Source organism: Syngnathus floridae, chromosome 3 (assembly GCF_059516105.1).
Source record: "Syngnathus floridae isolate MCC-2025c chromosome 3, RoL_Sflo_1.0, whole genome shotgun sequence".
Taxonomy (NCBI): Eukaryota; Metazoa; Chordata; class Actinopteri; order Syngnathiformes; family Syngnathidae; genus Syngnathus; species Syngnathus floridae.
In genome coordinates, this window is record NC_142415.1 from 6,646,619 (window position 1) to 6,668,114 (window position 21,496).

Sequence of the window (21,496 nt, forward strand, 5' to 3'; positions counted from 1 at the left end):
GTAGGTCCAGAATCGACAGCTGTTTTTGTTTTTGTTTTTTGACACAGAGGATGAATATTCCGGTGGATTTAATGATTTGGAGTGACACGGATGGTTCGTTAAAATTGTTGTTCATATTACATTTATTTGCTACATCTAGTCTGACGTCAGCAGCGCACGTAGTTCCGGTGTCAACAGCTGTTTGTGTTTTTTTTTTAAGTGACATGGAAGACGAAGATTCTGATGAATTTATTGATTTTCGATAAAATTGTTTTTTGTATTACATTTATTTGATATATCTAGTCTGACGTCCGTGGCGCACGTAGTCTTTCCGGCGTCAACAGCTGTTTTTTTTTTGTTTTGTTTTTTTCCAAGTGACTCGGAAGACGAAGATTCAGATGGATTTATTGGTTTGGAGTGACACGGATGGTTTGATAAGATTGTTGTTTATATTATTGTTATTTCATACATAGTTTATATATTGTTAAATGGACCTGTAGAAAATTTTGAACTGCAACGCGCCGCTGACGTCGGACTTGATCGATCGCTGGCTTTAATGCTTTGGAGTCACACAGATGGTTTGATAAAGGTGTTATTTATGTTATAGTCATTTGAATAACTGTTATTGTTACATCAGGCCCATTCTCAGCTTCTCGTTTGTGTTTATGTCACATTAGCATACCATATCGTGTAGCCTGTTGTTGCTCGTTCATTCATGTCTGTTCTTGGTGTTCGGTTTTGTTGAATAAATTTCCCCCAAAATGCGACATATACTCCGGAGCGACTTACGTATATATATATATATATATATATATATATATATATATATATATATATATATATATTTTTTTTTTTCACTTTATTGTGCATTTTATGGCTGATGCGACGTATATCCCGGAGCGACTTTTAGTCCGAAAAATACGGTATATACTTTCGGGAAAGCGGAATTTAAATAAAGATGTTAACATACAGCTGAACTGAAAAATGACAGCTCATGTGTCACACATAAATAAACAGCTGAATCATGTCAACTTTCTGCTTAACTTGGATTTCAATCAAATTGGTACTTAAATTCCACCAAAAGATATGAATCAATAAACATAGCACGTGGGGGTAACAAGTGTGACCTTCAGCCTGTTGTAGTTACCCAGGCGGATTAGTTACTTAAGCAATTCAACTACAGTATATATCCAGCATTTTACAACATCCAATAGAGCAATGCAACAGTTAAAGTTAGTGGAGATTTTTTTGCTCAGTCTGCAAAATGAAGACAGATGTTGAATAAGCATGTTTATTTCCAAGCTCAAATATTGCCTGATCTGACCGACAACACTGGAGATAAACATTGGTGAGAAAAATATTATATCAATTTACTGTCTTATTCACTGGCAAGACAGAAAAACATTCCTCTCTTTACTTTTAAAATTCAAGACAGATTTAAAAAGCTGTGATATGGCATTTTTTCCAAATGACTTCAATCAATATGAAACCATTTGGAGAGACAGATAACTACCAAGCTTTAAATCTTGGATTGTATCTCCAAGGCACATTTCTTCTGACAACATGATGCAAAAATCAAAGATGTTTGTTTCATTAAGTATAATGTAATACATATTTAGTACTATGATATAAATCTTTGCAAGTGATTCAAATTATCCACGAAAAACAACATTATACTGCACATACTGTTACCGTTAAATGTAGTGTTGAAAACACAAATGTGTACACCACTAGGTGAAAGTTAGCTTCTGAATTTCTTAATGAACACAAGCACACATTTATGGTGATTAACTGACATGGTTATTCCGTAGTTTTTGTATATTCTCTGCTAAACTTTCAGTAGTGTTTATTCATTTTTGCAACAGCATTCTAAAAAAATTATTATTAGAGCAGAGAAAAAGTGTTGATTCCACAATACAAATAAGTGAAAGCACACATCAAACACAATATTTTTTTTTAACTTTAACTAACCTCAGCTTACTCACTGAAAAATAATGTTCTTCCATAATAACATTGGATTTTTTTTAATTATCTCTTTCTTTTCTATCAACGTCATTGATTGATTTTAGCATAGCGGTCCCGGGAAGCCTGCCTTTTTCTATATTCTATATTTTATTCTATTTAATTGCTCAGATTATTTCAGCTATTCAGTTCACAATACAGGACATTCTCATTCATCTTGAGTATTTAAACATACAGTATATGCCCTATGGCAAGTTTTACCTGCTTTGTATGCTATCGAGTTGGTTTTGGTCACAGACTTCTTATAACATAGGTAGACAGAGGAGCCCCACTGAAACAAAAACATCAGAGGGAAAAACACCATATTATTTCATGTGAAATACCTGGATGTAATTGGATTTTACACACGTTTTCTACGAAACACAGACTTTTGAACTTTTTGGATTGAGAAAAAGAGCCAGTTGTCTGAATGGGTGCGAGACAGACATTATGGCTCTTGGTTTATGTGACAAATTAGTGCAAAATCATGAATACTTTATAGGGCATTTTATAGATACGCACCAACTTTTTTTCTTCATCAGCATACCGGCCCAACATTTCTTTGCCAGTTTTTCGCCTTGTATTTACCACTTGGAATGAAAATTACGCATAAAGAGCTGTTTCTCTTATACTCACTATAGCGAGCAGTTTTATGTTATGAAATGTTTACCAAATAAGACAAACTAATGAGGTACAATGCAATATTTCTTGCACATCCAATCAAAATGTGTGCCACTGACTATCCCACCAGTTTACTGAAAAAGAGTAAAGAACAGAATACGATATTTAGAACAAAGTGAAAAACAGCTGCATGGTGACGACCACATCCGGTTCTCAAAATTTTTCGTTTTTACTCTGTTGTTCCTGGCCTTGTGAATTTTTCTGTCACTGAGTATGTATCATTCCCAGGCCGCAATTTAATGGTGACCTGAACCTTATATACTTTAAGCATCCCAGTTGTGTAGTTACCATGTCGTAGGAAGTAATACGTTTGGGTGGCTCCTATGTTTGCTTTACGCTAAGACTGCGCAACCTCTTTAAACAAAATGGGACCAACTTTACTGATATGCCTCAGAGCATTTGAGATTGCTCATTGCCATGTTTGAAGCAACAGAGTTTGGAAAGTAGTTAAACATGTAGTATGTCATCGCTATCATACCTCGATACATTAGCAAGAAGCGGAAATGTTTTCTGTTAAAAGCTGCAACAGCTGGCTTTCCCATATTGTTAAAGTCTGTAACTGTCATAGAAAGTGGACTCACGTAGCATGTGAACAAAACGCAGGTTCTCAAGTTTCACAACTAATTCATATAAAGGCTCATGGGGCATAGCAACATGGTGGACTAAACAACATACAAGATATTTCTGAGTCATTATTTCTTCAACTATAACAATCAGATGAATGGCTCTGTTCATTTCATTGTAAGTCTTTTGCACCGCTGGGACAGCGCTGGTGAGTTTCCTTAGCAACCAGCAAAGGCAATGATTTTTTAGACAATCTACCAGTCACTGTGGTCTATTAAAAAAATAACATAGTAGGCCTGACACCACAATCAAATTATTGACGAGGCTCGGTTTGAGGAATCGAACCCACAACTTTTGCATTGTGGACCAGGCGTGGTAACCATTGTGCATCGTGCCACCTGCAGATGATGATGATGATGATGAATTTATTCGTTTCAATGATATAAGTGACATAATTAAACTATTATCGCAGCAGGGAAAACATTAACAGGCCAGCTTTTGTTTCAATTTCATGCTGTGTCACTTTTACATTTGCACTTGGCATACATTTCAATTGGGGGTGAAAAAAAGGTTGGTCTGAATATTGTGTGCAATAAAAATGTCGTTATGAACCTCATATCACATATATGTTTTTATTTGCCATATTGTCAAAAATATCATCACTGCAAATGTGATGATATAATTTTTAAACTTTATTGCCTAACCCTATGTCAAACACATCTCTTTAGCCCAGTCTTACCATACTGCTGTTAAGATTCTTCTCCACCTTGCAGAAGGTGTGAGGAGGAGTCTCTCCTTTGCTTGGGATAATGATACAGATGTCGGTAACAGCAAGAGCAGCATGTGATTGGCTTTCAGGTGCCCTCCGGTAGGTGACATAGATGCGTTGGGAAGAGTTTCCACTGATGTTGGCTGGGCGACCAGAGGGGGTTGTCTGGATAAGGTGGCAGCCTTGCTTTAGTCTCTCTTTCCACTCATAGAGGACGCTGTGGGAGCAAGACCAATGCAGTAATCAGTCACACAAAACAAAGGAATATATGTTAACCTATTAAGAAGAGACTATCATTGTGTGGTGCAGGTAGATTTCTAAATTTAGATACAAAGCTTGAATCAGTTGAGATAAAAGACAGGAAGAATAGCATCTTTAATGTACAACAGTAGTATGAATGTTCAAGCATTAACAGATTAATTGAAAAGAACATTAATTTAATAACAAAAACCCTTTTGGTTTCTCTCTTGTGCATTTACCCTCCATTAATTCCTCTAATAAAACTATAGAGAATTTGTGGTGCTGATACGCCTAAATCTTAGCTTAGAATTTTAACAACAGAATTTTGTCTGGAGTGGTTTTGGGAGGTCATTGCAGGAAGAATGCTACACAGGGTAAGTTGAACACATACAATAGATCGGTAAATCCTCTGCAAGAACTTCATCACATCGTTTTTAAATAGTACGGGATGTGTCACTTCCAAACAGTGAAATTCTAAGCGGTCCCTTCTCAAGGTTTCTCATTTTTCCCCTCCCCGGGGTTAAGGTAAGGGAACGTCGAGAGTAATTGTCAACTGTGCACATGTGAAGCACTTTGAACCATTTTTGTGATTCAGGGCTATATAAACAAATTCAACTTTACTTGACTGAGCCAACAAGAAACATTGTGTTGGAAATTTCAGTACAATTTTTAAATAATACATATAGTTTTTCTAAGTCGCGGATTTTGGTTTTTGCAGGTGGTTCTGGAATGCAGTCTTTGATTATTAATCATTCATTATTATTATTTAATGAATTTTTATTTTTATTTTTAATTATTATTTCTTAAATTGTCAAGGTGTGACAAAACTGGCCAGTCAGAGACTGTGAACACATAACCGAAGAATGTCAATCAGTTTTCTGCGCACGCCGCGTACACACATTCTCAGTCCGTCACTACTGGCCGCAGCACACAGACCTGTCTCACTGTTAGTGTTGACAAGCGGGTTATTGAACTTTGGCAAGCAACAAAGAAGGAGGTACGACAAGTTATCATTTCGTGTCTGTTTACTTTCCAACATGATAACCCATGCTAACAAGGTAGCATGGGTTTTTCATGTTGGAAAGTAAAGAGTCACAAAATGATACATAACTTGGTGTGAGGTATCTCATTTGCATTTAAAGAGACCGCACCAAAAGTCCCAAAAGTCAAAGTCCCAATGATTGTCGTCACACACACATCTGTGTGTGGTGAAATTTGTCCTCTGCATTTAACCCATCCCCGTGTGATTTTGATCCATCCTCTAGGGGAGAGGGGAACAGTGAGCAGCAGCGGTGCCGCGCTCGGGAACCATTTGGTGGTCTAACCCCCCAATTCCAACCCTTAATGCTGAGTGCCAATCAGGGAGGCCATGGGTCCCATTTTTATAGTCTTTGGTATGACCCGGCCGGGGTTTGAACCCACAACCTTCCAGTCTCACCTCAGAACAAGTAGAAAACAGGCTATCAAAACGAGGAATTCAAACAAAAGCATGGCTGTTCCACTTTATATAAACCACAACGTAATGAGTAAAACTTAAAACGCAAGAATTTATAAATGTGATACGTAAGCTTTAAAGTATCAGTATCTAACCCAGCACAGTGACTGCAACTAGTATAATTCAAAGTATGTTATTTCACACACACACAAAAGTACAAAAAAAAGGAATCATGACTTTTGATGCATCTTGGCCATCCGTCGTCAATTGTTATCGTAACTGACCTCTGATGTAATTGGGACAAAAATTATGCCTGTATGTTTTGAAAATTGCAACTTAGAAGATTCTTAGAAATGTCACAAATCAGAAATAATATATACATTTGCCCACACAGAGGACTGTCCAGTTCTCATTAGTCCTACTAGTGTAAACAAAATTGAAGCCCCTCACAACTATCAGCACACAAAGGCTGCTGACGGTCTCAACAGAGCCTCTTTGTCAGTGCCTGATAAGAACAAGTCCTTTGTAGTCTGAGATTCATCCGCTGTCGGTTGTCACAATTTGCAAGATATGAAAGAGCAGGAGAACTTAGTAAACAAATGAAATTCTCAGTACTCTATTTCAAAACATGTTGCTGAAAACGACACTTGTAGCTGTAGTTCTTCACGCTTTTTTTAGCTACATTCTGACGACAGCTGCAAGGCAGGCAGAAAGGGACTGCCACTGTAGTATTGTTCAACGTGAATACATTAACAGAGCTGTTTTCTCTCTAGGTCATCTTCAGACGAGCCTTCCGAGCCTGCACACCCAAATTTAGACGTGTAGTTAAGTAAAATGCTACTGAAATTCGTTGTTACTTTCACTCGGGGTTGCAAATCACATTTGATATTCATCATTTCAACTGTGTTTCTTATTTCATTGTCTTTGAAAGACCAAGAAAATCTAGGCTCTTTTGTTTTTGGTAGACCCAACAAAATATTTGTTGGAAAAAAAAAAATCAACATGCACCATTTTGTAACATTCATCCAGTTAAGATTTGCTTCAGTGACTGTGTGAATTTGAGTATTACTGGTTGTTTTTCTCTATATTTGCCCCGTGATTGGCTGGATTAATAAATATTCCTAACAAAGTACTTCTCAATTATTTTATGTTATGTGTAATGTTCACACCTTCCCAACTCTCCTTGGTAACTATAAACAGTATAATTTGTCAATAAAATTGGACACCTGCATTGTATCCATTGTATCCTACTAATTAACATTTTCGCTGGGGTCACACACGACCCAATGGCATCACCCCCCCCCCCCCCCCCCCACACACACACACACACACACACTATTTGAGAAGGACTAAACCTATAAAGATCAAGAATGATCAAAGACAAATCAAGACTCTTACCCCAGGTCAATGAGTGGTGGCTTGTCGCAACCTCGCCTGAAGCATAGGAAAATCTGGGGTGCCATCAGCCCTCCATTATTGAGATCAGCAGAATGTCCACTTGGTGTCGTCTCAATGCATGTAAAACCTGGTGGCACCTCGTCACCGAATGAGCGAATCACCACAGCCACATCAGTGATGGGCGACTTGGGCTTGGCAGTTTTGTGGCAGGCGTCGTCAAAGTGGATTTCCTGGTCCAAAGGCTTGGATGAGTCTGTCAGTCCAGCCACCACAAAATAGTCAGCTACACGAGGGCCTTTATCCTCCATCGTTTCCCATTACCACCAAGTGCCTGTCATAAACAGATTAAATACATAATTAAAGTTAATTGTACTGTAGGAAAAGAAAAAAGTTTTAAGATCCACATAAAACAGACATTTTTAAAAACAGTGACATTTCTGTGTGTGGTGGCTTTTTGTCTCCACACACTTTTTCCATGGCCTAAAAACACCCAGTGCAGTACAAAATTGTTGCAACTATAGACTTGTTTGAAACTATTTCATCTGTTTAAAATTTATCCAAATTGATCCTGCTCATGCTTGGCTGAGTTCGGGTAGGGGTTAATAATGGTCGTCAATTGGTCGTTTTCAAAAGCCGCGGGGTTAGCACATTTTGTTTTTATTCCTGCTACGATTTGATTCCAGACAGAAGGGCTTGGTGCAAAAAAAAACTGTATACTGTCCCAAAATCAGTACCGTATAAGATTTTTTAAGAGTTGTGTACATGACCGCGCTCGAGTAAATAACATCCATACATTTGAAATCAGCAGATTTGCAACACACACCTTCGGAGCTTCTTGCCTACAGCGGTGCTAGGCTCATTTCCATTCTTTCAATCACAGCTCTGAACAGTAGATATAAATGATCATCGATTAAGTCACAGATTAAAAATGAGAATAACAGTACTCATCATATTGAGCAAAATTATTAAAAATTAGCTAAATATTAATTATTATTTAATATGGATTTAATATTGTTCAATAAAGTTAAATATTTGATATTCACCCTCTTTACTGACGAACTTGATTCAGTAAGCAGGGCATGTCTCAAAGGTTTTCATACAAAATATAACACACATATGGTAAAGAAAATCAGACCGATTTCTGTAAAAACATTCCATAACCACCCAAAGCCATTTCATTGAAAACAGATTTAGTAATTCATGTACGTCTACCCAATTGAAATCGTAATCCAGAGGACATTTATGATTCCAAGCATATTGACTAAGAGTGTGGGAACTTCATTTTATTAGCAGGGTGTGTTGGTTAACTTGCCCTTCTTGACTCAGGGAAAAGTTGAAAAATGTGAAGCAAAGACACAAACATTTTTATTTAGAAGCCCTGTGGCAATGATGTCTACAAATTGCAATGTTTGAGCATGCAGCTTTGTGAGCTTTATTCTATTGTTTTTTTTATTTTGATTTATTAGCGCACCACATTCCGAATTATTAGGCAAATGATGTATTCCTCTGATTTGTATTAATAGTCTCTGCAAATGACACTGATTGATTGAAATGATTTTCAAGTTGCCAAGTGAATCAACAACTACATTTGAAGTGCAACTTTCTAACTTTTGAATTTTTTTCTTTCTTTTTTGGGAGGTTAATCCCAGGGATCTAAAGCAAGATATTAAACAATAAAAATATGACAAATGCTCAGGTTAGCTTTGCGCAAACTAGCAAATAGGGATCTTTGAGATGAAAGTACATTATTTTCATCTTAAACTTGCCTTGCAGTATTACCACTTTTTTTTTTTTAAATATGTTTAGAAAACTGACACACAACACATATAATTTAGGCAGGCGGCCATCGGCATAGATTGTTCTACCTTTCTTTGCCAGAAATCCTTTGTGTTGATAAGCAGCCCGTAAACGTTTTACGTAGCATAGTCTGTACTTAGTGCCTTTCGTGTTGCTTCACTTAGTTTCAGGTCCATCATTATGTTCCGTTGTTCAGGAATCTGCTCTTCTGTTGTACCTCTAAACAGGGAAGCTAAGGAAAAAAAGGGTGGCTCTTGACATCCAAACAGAATGATGCTAACTGCTCTGAAATTCTATGCAAGTTCCTGTGGTGGAAAGGTTTTTTTGGGATATCTGTTTCCCACAGTCAAAGGCCCACTGATGAAGGCTATAATTGCTGAAACCTCTCATTGTTCTTATGGTCGTTACGTGGTGGGCTGGATTCATACAGAATAACGATGATTCTTGGTCGGAAAAAAAAAAAAAAAAAATGTGCATCCACCATTGAGGGGTAAGACATTACGTCAAAACCTAAGTCAAAAAGTCACACTTGAATAAGATACAAATAAACCATATCCTAGTTTGGTTCTTGACTGGTTTTCTATTTAGTTATTACATTGTTTAATTTTGGTTTAATTCTTGCATAAATTAATTGACGATGTGATGGTTGTGCAGAAAAATTAATTATTGAAATGTTAATAACGTTAATTTAATTAATTTCCATATCATCTGTCCTCATAGATTAGTTATATGACCTAATGTCATTAAGTTTCAGAATCCTAAGGCCAGCCCTTTTGGTCTAACTAAAAGCAGATGTTGGGTTAGCTTGTGTTTATGTTCTTGAGCACATTCCTTTTTACCTCCTCCATGTGTCTGCCCTGCTGTGGCTGTGCCTCGGCTCAGTGTCTACACAACTGGAGCCCAGAGCAGTGACTTGGCTGTTAGAACCTCAACAGAGATCCATTTGGTGAGTTTTCACCAGCCCTGCTGCTTTTAAGTCAAAACAGCCACACTATCACATTGTCTCAAACAAACCTCATGTGGATGAGTGCTTGGGGTTTGGACATCTCAGTGAGCTCATTTGAACTCTGCAGTGATCTTAAGTCAGCAAGTTCAGGCCGGTCAGCTTTGCACCCAGGCTCTCACTCAGCTGAGTCTCAGGTTTCTTGACCTATGGTGTTTTCACATTAGAGACTTGGGTTTTCGCTCATTTCTACACGTCTTAAGTATTGTTTGACTTGGCAAAGCTCATAGTGTCATTTAAATATAGAATTAAAAGCAAATTTTTACTTACTATAAGAATAAATTCAAACAGCAACTCTCAATCATCCTTTCTCTAGCGCTCCAGCACTGGTGCAAATATTTAGCTTATGCACAGGTGTCAGAAATACAGCCCAGAGGTCAGATCCAGCATGCCGCTCATTGTGGCATATCACATTTTTTTATTTGAAATTCATTTTCTTGTGTATTTGGAGTCTCCATGGGTGTAAAAAAGTGTAATCTATCCCTCCAGGTGCTGCAGAGATACTTTTATGATATATTTGTGGGGCTACTTTTTACTCTGTTCAGTTTTCTCCGTTTTTTATAACGTATTTTTATCTATTAAATCACATAAGTTAGGGTGGGACAAACCAAACAAGATAATGGGTGTTGCCAAACGTTTGCACAAATCCGCCATCTTTATTACTCGGAGAGACTTTTGTAGTCCAAACAACTCAAGGATGCCGAAATAGAAAGATCAAAATGTTCCGTTGTTGGATGCATCAACAGCAAAAACGTTTTTCATTGTCTGAACAAAATATTCTGTTTATAACTATGTTGTGTTATGTACCAAAATACCAAGCTGAGGCTTTCTTTCAGGTCAATCAGTGTTTGCATCTGTGCTTTGTAACAATGATTGCCAACCAGTGTGATGTGGCTCTTAAGTGCGCCATGAATGAAAATGATTCGACGTCATTGATTTGGGCAAAAATTTACTTTCTATTTTGATTATTATTGTTGTTGTTAATTGTTAATAACTCGCACTGAGTGTGAACGAACAGGTTCATCGTCTCCTCCAGCGACTATATATATAGTATATGTATATATATATATATATATATATGTATATATATATATATACACACACACACACACACACACACACACACACACACACACACACACACACACACACACACACACACACACACACACACACACGAAGTACGAGTAGCACTGGAGGAGACGATGAACCTGTTCATTCACACTCAGTGCAAGTTACCACAGGTCTTAGCACGTCCTCGGAGTAGCCTTCAGTGAGCTGTGACAGTAAACTTGTGCAAGCGTGCGGACTCATAGGGGTGGAATGATTTTTGAAACTCGTTTAAACGGTTCAGTTCGACTGTACACCCATAAAAAATGCTTTTAACCCAATATGGGTTATAAATTGGGTCAATTTGATCCAACTTCCCGGGTTTTTTTGCACATAAACCATTTTTTGCAGGTCAAATTGAGTTATTATTATTTTTTTTGCAAAACAACCAGAGGTAAATCATGTGATATAATGTTATAATGATATAATGTTGCAGCTTTGGTTTGCATTGTATTTTTAGCTGACTCAGACGCATGGTGAGCATGATCGTCATTCTTCCACCCGTCATGTGGCACTTGCGCAGGGAGGTGTTGCCTTTAATTTGCATTTATGACACGGCAGTATTTCAGCAGAGAATTCAGCATGTTCATGCTCTTATGCTTACACGTTCACTCCACTGACATAGTTGTAATTGCGTGATATTTTTACTAAATACTAACAGAAAGAACTGAAAATAACATTCCAACATATTGCATGGGGAGCCTGGTTGGCACAATTCACATCACAGCGAGTCCACCCATTATTGATGACTTAACTTGTGATGGTTGGAGCAGAATAAATTCTGAAAATCATTTTGTCTGTCAATTTATAGAAATATGAAACCAAACTAACCAGGAGAAGCTTTATCATGCAACAAAACAATGACCCAAAACAGACTGCCAACACACCAAAGGACTTCATCAGGGGGGAGAGGAGACTGAAGGGAGAGACCCCCAGAAGCAAACAAGAACCAAAGGAGGCTGCAGTAAAGGCCCAGGTCTTTCAAATGAAGAATGCAACTGATGGAGTCAATGAGACCCGAGCTTGATGCAGTCATTGCATGTAAGGGTTATGCCAAATATTACATGTTATTCAGCCTAAATTAATTTAATAATATCTGTTACAATAATTTGGCTGACCTGAAAAGTGGGTGGGAGACCAAAATCACAATTCATAAAACCATTATTAATTGATTTATTGTCTATTATAAATTGAATTAACTTTACTATTACTACTATACAATGTGAAATAGTAAATTCCAAGTGTCTTTAAAAGGAGACCTAAAATACTTTGGAGGTAGGGTTCTGCCTCACAACTGAGATTTACTAAAACAACATACAATCAGCCAGGTAGACTGTTTCAGATAACTTGGCTCCATAGTTGGTTTGGATGCAGAATGTACAATAGAGATTAGCCCAGATTAGCAATTGCACGACAAGCCACCAGTCAGCTAATTGGATTGTGGAAAGCAAACGAGATTGGCCTGAAACCAAAGAAACAACTGGTGAAATCTTTAATGCAGGGTATTATCTTTTTGTATGGTAGGGAAAGCTGGGCTTTGTACCAAAATGAGAAAAACGAGGCCTTTGAGATGTGGAGTTGCAGCAGAATGCTGCAGGTCATGGAAGGACAAGATGACAAATGCTTAACAGGCTATTTGGAACAAAAGGAAGACATTTGAGGTGTATTTAGACCTGACTGTTTAGCCCACATTAATCGAACCAGGGTTCGATTGTAACGCTGGTCCAGACCTTTTGTGCAGGTGTGAATATACGCAAACGAATCCTAGTGCGGATTAAAGAAACGGACCGAGACCCACTTTGTCAAGTGGCCTCGGTTTGCTTCCAAACGAACTCTGGTGCGGTTCGCTTCAGGTGTGAATACAAACAGCGTAGATCTGAACCAACAGCACAAATATGCAGAACAGGAACGCAGCGCGTAGGACCCGCATGTTTTCCTCCATTTTCGGGTCTGTACTCTGAGTGCCGCCCTGGTCATTGCTGTCCAATGAGAGCAAAGACAGAAAATGGCTCTGTCCGCCAAAAAGGTTCCCGACCCCTGTTCTAGAGGTACTTGTTTAATTTCTACTCCAAAAAGTTCTACTCAGCTCTACTACGCTTTGATTGAGAGCACAGCGGCCTGAGTACACCCAACTGAGCTCTGTGGCCGATACTGATCCAGCTGGTCCATCAATAGTCAGTCTCATCTTATCAGTCCATAAAATCTTTGAAAAGTCTGTCTTCTGATATTTCCTGGGCCAGTCTTAACGTTTCAATATGTATGTTTTGTTCAGTAGTGGTCAGCTGTCAGCCTTCCATCCCTTGGCCATGTCTCTGAGCACTAAAAACCTGGTACTTTGGTAGATTGAAGTTCCGGAATATGGTAGCACTGAAGGATAATGGGTTCCTAGTAGCTTCATGTTTGAGTCTTCTCAAATCCTTAGCAGTTAATTTGCGTCTTTTTTTCCTGAGCATGTTTCTTGCAACATTGTTGACAATTTACAATGAAACATTTGATGGTTCTGTGGTCACGCCCCAATTATCTTAGCAAGAGTGCTGCATCCCTCTGAAAGACTTTTTTTCTACAATTTTTGTTTTTCCAGAGTCACTTAAATGTCTTTTTCTGCCCCATTTTGCCTGAGAAAACCAAACTGCCGAATAATTATGCACATTGTGACATAGGGTGTTGATCTGCTGATAACATAACACAAATACACATCACTTGATATGCTTGTATTGAGTAAGCATTCATGATTATAAAGCATGGAGTTATATGCATAAAAATAGCAGAGCTAGCTCAGTTAGCACCATGTCTGTATTGTAACGTCCAGAAAGTTCCTACCTTGGAGCCCAAAAAAGTCTATTAACGACAAAAATTTCCCAGCACACAATAGTTGCTTATCTAAAGCAATGATGTGAGCTAATGTGAAAAAGCACACGTCATTGTTACTGAGAACTAAATAGTTAACTCATAATTGCTCCTCCTCATATGAGGGGGTTTGTGGCTTTTCATATTGTAACTTTTACAGGTGCAGACAGCTGAATATGCATGCATAATACATTGTAATAAAGCTGAATGAATGCTAATCTTACAAGTGAACAGAACGAAGTATGTGCTGAATATAAAGTATTTTGTGATTTAAACCCCAATGAAAAATGATTGCTTTGGCAAAATACTGGTTGCAAAGTGCTGTTTGACATTTGAAGCCCCTTTGCACCAGCCATATTGTTTGCGGCCAAGAAAGCAATTTGAATGTGTTTCACACAAAGATGACAGCCCATTGGGAGCAACTTTTGGTTCAATGTCATGCTGAATGATATATTGAATATATACCGTAATTTTTGGACTATAAGATGCACCAGCTAATATTAGGGGGAAATCCTGTTTTGTTCACACTCACGCACGCACGTGCACGCACGTGCACACACAGACACACACACAGACACACACACAGACACACACACATATATATATATATATATATATATATATATATATATATATATATATATATATATATATATATATATATATATATATATATATACACACACACATATATAAATATAATATGTATATATATATATATATACATATAATATTTATATAGTCCACACAGGACTATAAATCGCAGGTGTTTCAAATTAAATGTCCTCATTTCTATTACCAAACAAATAATTTTACAATATCATAAAAATCACGAAAAATCCGTAGATGAGCCGCACCAGACTATAAGTCGCAGGGTTCAAAACCTGTGCAAGAAGTCGGATTTATAGTCTGGAAATTACGGTAGCATATGTATTTATGTATTTATAAGGTATGCCTAATGTCAAAGCCAAGTTCCAAAACAACTACAGTACTCAACAACAAGGCTCCTTTATTACTGAATTATCAAGGGACGCTGTCTAAGACAAGTTTAAGTCTATAAAGAATGAAAGTTATTTAGCCCCACAGGCAGCCTTTTACACTAAATGACTACACAGGACTCAGAAGCTCCTTGCTCACTGATTCTTCTAACAGAACAAGAGATGGATTTCTAACACCGTCACCCCAAGATAACCTGAAGCTGAGGGGGGGTTACACAGTGTTTTGATGTATTTATAGCAATATACCACAACGTATTCGGGGGTTAAATAACACATCGGCGATGGCGCCATATGGGGTGACGGCAATGTTACTTAAATTCACCGCTACCAGCTCAGGTGATCTCAGCACTCGACAACTGGCGTGGGTTGCAACAACCTGTGGCACACATTGTAGGAAGGTAGCGAGGAAAGAGAGCACGACACGGGTTACATCTTCCGCGAGAATGACAAAATTCAGTCTCGAGCCGTGACAGGCAAATGGGAGAAGGCAAAGATGGTGACAGTGTGAGCGAGGGCTCGGTCCTACGCTTTAGAGCAATTCTGTTGAAGAAAAAGGGCAGCAGCTGCACTTCGACTAACTACGTTCATCATTCCCTACTTACCCCAGTTGGAAACGTTATTTTTAGTCTTCCAGGCGCAGCTTCGTCGGGTGTCATCTACCGGTGCTACTGCATTTATGTGGTAGCCATCGTTTCATGCGTTTATCCAGTCGTCTCACAACGTGACTGTTTTGAGTCTGGTCGAGTGAAACGTATTGCCTCCCCTGTCAGTCACCGCGCCGAGCCGGGTCGGCTGTCCGCTCAGTCGCCATTTTGCTTGAGATGGGTAAAATCCGCTACCCGGCGCGTGCACGCGCACGTACACAGCCGCGGCACATATGCGCACGCAGACACACCTGCGATGGCCTTATTCCGTCAGCATTGAATTTGGAAATTCATCTCTAATTCCAGCACAAATTGTTTCTTTTATATGTAAGTGAAGAACAAACTACAACCCACGGTTGACAACGTATTTCACAGAACAACAACAACAACAACAAAAAACGCAAATAGAGATGAAGTCTAAAGCTCTTAATTGGTTGCGAGCTTCATCTTGGTGAATTATCAGGTGGGGGGAAACAATTGGGACATGAGGTTAGAAGTAAGATATTCCCATGGTCGAATTTGACAGAATTGTTTGATGATGTTGGTTGCAAAAATAAGTATGGTGAATGAGTATTGCATTTTGTGCCAGTCTAACAACTAGAGCTTCTGGCCTATCTTATTCTGACAATCTGGCCCTTTTATAGGTCATACTTGCTTTTACTTCATGCAATAAGGTGGACCTGCAATTTGCTGTATTTTCTTAACATGCCAAGCATTCATTATTGAAAATACAAACAGGCATAAAAGGAGAATGAATGATGAAGCATTGTGAATTTAATATGCAGTCTGGTGTAATAGATTGAGTCTTATCTTCATTTCTTTGAATTACTTCAGATATTGATTTACATTTGTAGTTGAAAATACTAAGTGTTTTCAAGTTAAGTTTGTCTACATGAGCAAAATAAAATAAAACTGTAAAGCACATGGCTGTTAGGTAGTTTATTTCGTCACTAGGGGTGTTGAGTTGACGTAGTGTTCCCACACAGTCAGGCAGATCTTCAGGATAGTCCACTCCAGAATCCTGTAAGTCCATATCACTGTGTGGGAACACTATCCGCCACAATAGTAGTTGTCGTCTTCATTTGACAAAAATCTTTCTGAAACTCATTCAAATGTTGTCTGTTTCAAAGTGTACACAAATTATGCAGTATTGAAGTGTGACAAATAAAATAAATAAATAAATAAATAAATAAATAAATAAATAAATTGTTTGGTTTTCCGTCCGCTAGTCCCCACGGGGGTCACAGGCGTGCTGGAGCCTATCCCAGCAGTCATCAGGCAGTAGGCGGGGGACACCCTGAACCGATTGCCAGCCAATCACAGGGCACGCAGAGACAAACAACCATCCGTACTCGCACCGAGGGGCAATTTAGAATGCTCAATCAGTCTACCATGCTTGTTTTTTGTGATGTGGCAGGAAACCGGAGTGCCCGGAGAAAACCCACGCAGGCACGGGTAGAACATGCGAAATCCGCACAGGAAGGGCCGGAGGTGGAATCGAATCCGCACCCTCCTAACTGTGAAGCAGACGTTCTAACCAGTGTTCCATGTGCCACCTTATATATGTAGGTATTTTCATGAATAAACATTTGAAGTCAGTAATAATTAGTCCCCGAGATAAAATAGAATATATGATAATGTATGCTTCTTTGGTGCTATCTGCTGGTGGTCAAACGCAAATGCTCTCAAATGGAAGCTAAAATGATTCCTGGAAGTGTACTGTAGCACATGGTAAATAAAAAAATAAACCATAAAAAAATAATTAAGTAATCATCAATAAATAACAGAATGAATATACTATGAAACAGTTAATTTAAAATGTTAATAATTAATGAAACACTTCATTCATTTCTGAAATATATAATACATCAAATAAATAAATAAATGAGCCATTAAATAATTACATGTATCATCAAAAAATGTAATGGATGTATTATTAGTTAAATGTTTCCTGTATTAATTAATCATTTTCATGGTACATGTTGCATTGTGTCATGATTTTACTTTAAACACACTCGCCCAACAAAATTTGGTGGGCAGGTCCTAAAACCTTATTTGTCACCGTGCTCATCAAATCAAGGCATATCGATTTCAGAATAATAGATTGATGCAAAGTGATTGGAATAGACATACACTGATACGATGGGTAGCGCCATTCCCTTCTACGATGGTTTTAACACAAAATAACTATAAACAAACTTCGGTATTTGAATAAATGATGCTAAGAAGAAACTTCAATGTTTCGGCTGTTCTTCCACTATACCATCAAACACTCACCACAACATATGTCCTCAGATATCTAAACAATTCTCCGTGCCCTGGAATAGATGATTGTAATAGAGTTTTACGGGTCTTAAAGTAGCATTGCGAATGATTCAGTTATTGTTGATTATGGCGGCACCTAGCACCAGCTGATAGAAATTCTCACCAACAGAAGATATCGACCAATAATATAAAATTAATTACATCAAAAAATATATTGCTGGACAAGGCAAATGTGAATTTCTACTGACTCCTGCCCAAAAGGGCGGCAACTGGAGGTAGGGTGAGTGAAAACCGTGTGGTAGGTACTACTGAGATTTATAAGCATTAAGCACAAAATTGCTCGACTGAAACAGCATCAAATGTTGACATTAACGAAATTCTCAACAAGCAAATTGCAACCATTGCATGGAGAGCTTGCCAACTGAAAAGGAAGGGAAAATACAAAGCACTTGGACTACAAATTGTAAAATGTTCGGTAAGCCGGAAGGATCATCCCCAGAAAACACCAAACCAATACTGATCAAAACGATGGATGAACTGGAGAAATACGCAAACTGAGACAAATGTGGGTACTACTTGGAAGATCAATTTAATAACTTCACAATAAGGAAAGAAAACTGTCCATAATCCACTTCAACAGCAGGAATTAAATGCCAACTTCGAAAAATACGGGACTATGTTAAGACATTAGACAAACTTCTCGACATCATTGCAATATCGAAAACGTGGATTAAATGTGGATTAAAAAAAAAAAACGGAGTCAACGAGTTTCCACCTTGATGAATATAGATATGTTTACAGATGCAGAAGCAATAAAATAGGTGGTGGAGTTGAAATCTATATTGAAAACAATATTGTTTTTGAAAAACTACTACGTAAATGATGATTGAGACTGTTTGTGAATATGTAACAGTCAAAATCAGTCTTTTTTTTCTATCTGTAAGTATGAAAACAAATGGTACACGCATTCATAGAACACAGAAGTTCTGTATTGAAGAAGAGAAATGAAAAACCAAAGTAGTAAACATTGAAAAAGCCATGTGCAATTGAATGTGAAAAGTAGGATGTCGTCGTGATGTTTGACACTGACAATATCAATGATGACAATTCTTTTTATATGTTGAGTTGGCAGTGATGGAACGTTCTCATTGCACATCAGACCAAACCCACAATCAGAACATAAACACGTAACATACCCTAACCTGATCATAAAAAAGTAATTTCGTATTACCATTGCTCTGTCATCGTCAAACAGGTTTTAGACCAGCGATTCTCTCAGTTCTGAGGACAATAAAGGCACTTTAGGTATTTTACTAGGTACTGTTTCAAAATTAGTAGTCAGTCTACAGTTACTTTTAAAAGTCTAGTTTACGTATTACAGCATTATATTCATATGAAACTCATGTACTTAAATGATTTTATCACTTGTCGCCAACATCAGTACACAGTCACCCGAAGTACGATTGGGCTCTCCATATCCGACATCAAAGTGAAAAAAATCCTCAACCGTGCCGTCAGTCCAAACGTAGTTATCATCCTGGAAGACAAAGTTACATTTCAATGAGTTAAACACGACGATAACAACTGCTACAAAACATAGTGAAGTTAGGTGAAATAAATCTGCCGCTAAAAGCGATCTGTTGTTTGACATACGGAAGTTGCCTATTGAGTGCACACACTCATGCAGTTACTGGAATTTTCTTCTCTCCAGTCTCCGCTATTGATTTTTTTTATTCAGCTTCATGAATGTTCACACAGCTCGTCTGAAGAAATACAAAATCATCAGAGACACCCCACCTAGTATTTTTGCATGCATTAGAGGTCAGCAAACACACAGGATGTGATCAGACCAATAAAGTAGTGTAATGGGAGACTGAAAGGCTGCCAAGGATTGTATGTCAGCAAAGAGATGAACGCTTTCATGCACGGCATAACTCAAGTCACGTTAAGATCATGAATATTTGGGTTGCGACCTGTAATACAAGAAAAATAGGAACCATGAATCAAGAGTTCATAATTAAAGCTTGAGGTTTGCAGCATTGATGCATCCAACATTGGAACATTTTGATCTCTCCACTTTGGCATCCTTGAGTTGTTTGGACTACAAAAGTCTCACCAAGTAATATACAAAGCGGATTTGTCTTAAACATGGCGGATTCATTTTTAATACTCGGATTTTCGTTTGGCAACACCCATTACCTTGTTTGGTTTGTCCCGCCCCAACGGATGTAATAAATAAAAACAGCCCATTTGCAAACTGTATATGTATATATGTATACAATTTGTAATTCTTCACTAATACATATCATGAACAATGCTGGACAACATAACTGCACATCAGCTATCTTGAGGGCTAAAAATGTCCCAGATAGACTGAAATGTAACACAATGCCACACCCTATCAGTCACCGAAGTATTCTCTATATCTAAGGGAGTATAGAGTATAAGGGTTTTCCATTTGAGTGACTGGCCTTGGCTTGGGTTACAGTCTTTAATGTGACGGAGGGGAACGACTGCTCTGGATACTTACGGGCAGCAGAAAAGATGGAGACATGAATAATACCACAAAAGTCAATACAGCAGCTCACATGTCCATGTCGGATGATTATTCCACAGTTTAATTATTCTACACGGATCTTTGAACAGTCTGGTACAATTGAAGACAACTATAAAAATAAGCATCTTGGTAAATTCATACATATGCCTTTCCCTGCCTGACACACCTTAACCCTAGTTTTTATATGTGACACAATATAGAATACAAATTAATACAATTATAATGTTAAATGTTTAAAAGGAAGATGGAAAACATTGAATGGTATCCTTTCCCTTCACTTTTTTTCCAGATCTGGAGTTTGCCAGGCTGAGCAGGATATCAAGATATTGTACACAGTTTACTAAATGCAGAGGAAGTTCCACATGATGTTGTCCACTCCCCTTACTGTCATCTCTGCTCATTCCGATCAAGGTCTCTCTCTCTCTCTCTCTCTCTCTCTCTCTCTCTCTCTCTCTCTCTCTCTCTCTCTCTCTCTCTCTCTCTCTCTCTCTCTCTCTCTCTCTCTCTCTCTCTCCTCTCTCTCTCTCTCTCTCTCTCTCTCTCTCTCTCTCTCTCTCTCTCTCTCTCCATGTCTTCCTCAACCTAACAATGCATATGTTAATTCCTTTTTTTATTTTTTTTGATAAAAACTAAAATGTAAAACTAAAATTAAACAGCAGCGCCCACTGGAAATTCTATTATTGTTATCACCGTCACTCCTCATCTATCTTCATCAGTATCAAAGCTTCCTTTAAAGCCTGAAGGGCAGCTTGCTATATATTTCATAGGAAACATCATGGTGTTTTCCATCAATTAATAGAATTGTGTGAGTTAAATCCTATAAAATACTTTTTTTTAATTTCCTCAGCAACCATACTCACTCATTTAATTGCATTCCACTGTTGATTTGTTCTTGACTTTAATATGAGTATTTTGTTTACCAGAACGAATGATGTCAAGCAGTGATAAAATTGAGATGTGTGATAAATTAACAATGGAACAATCACATTTGGACCACAGTCAGCCTTTAAGTATAATTAAATTGAAAACCAAACAGAACCCACATAGGATGAGCAACTATTATGAATATGTAACCAAAAAATAAACCATAATCATAATTGACGCCATGATGTTCTACAAAGCAAGACATTTTTATAAAGAGAATACAATGAGGTTACATTATGACACACTTCTCAGGTTTCTACACTGATGAATAAAGGTGGAATACT

The 21,496-nt window shown here is 37.9% G+C and overlaps 1 protein-coding gene and 1 long non-coding RNA gene across 5 annotated transcripts in view; one reads left to right on the plus strand and one right to left on the minus strand.

Annotated features, from left to right (window-relative positions):
- The window catches only part of LOC148400232 (C-myc promoter-binding protein-like), a 36,719-nt gene extending 21,042 nt beyond the window's left edge, over nt 1–15,677 (minus strand). For 3 of the 4 annotated variants that reach the window (XM_088370763.1, XM_088370762.1, XM_088370761.1), the window contains exons 1-4: nt 15,425–15,676; nt 7,068–7,398; nt 3,965–4,211; nt 2,203–2,272 (exon numbers count right to left, since the gene is read on the minus strand). In XM_088370763.1, the coding sequence (XP_088226889.1) occupies nt 2,203–2,272; nt 3,965–4,211; nt 7,068–7,375 (625 nt within the window). In that variant the 5' untranslated portion in view covers nt 7,376–7,398; nt 15,425–15,676. Of the gene's footprint in view, nt 1–2,202; nt 2,273–3,964; nt 4,212–7,067; nt 7,399–15,424 lie in introns of all 4 variants that reach the window. The other variant, XM_088370760.1, reaches the window with a different exon arrangement.
- On the plus strand, nt 14,925–20,730 carry LOC148400233 (uncharacterized). The gene is made up of 3 exons (XR_015857448.1): nt 14,925–15,158; nt 16,884–17,031; nt 20,578–20,730. It is a non-coding gene; the product is annotated as an uncharacterized LOC148400233 (long non-coding RNA).
- Nucleotides 20,731–21,496: the final 766 nt, after the last annotated feature.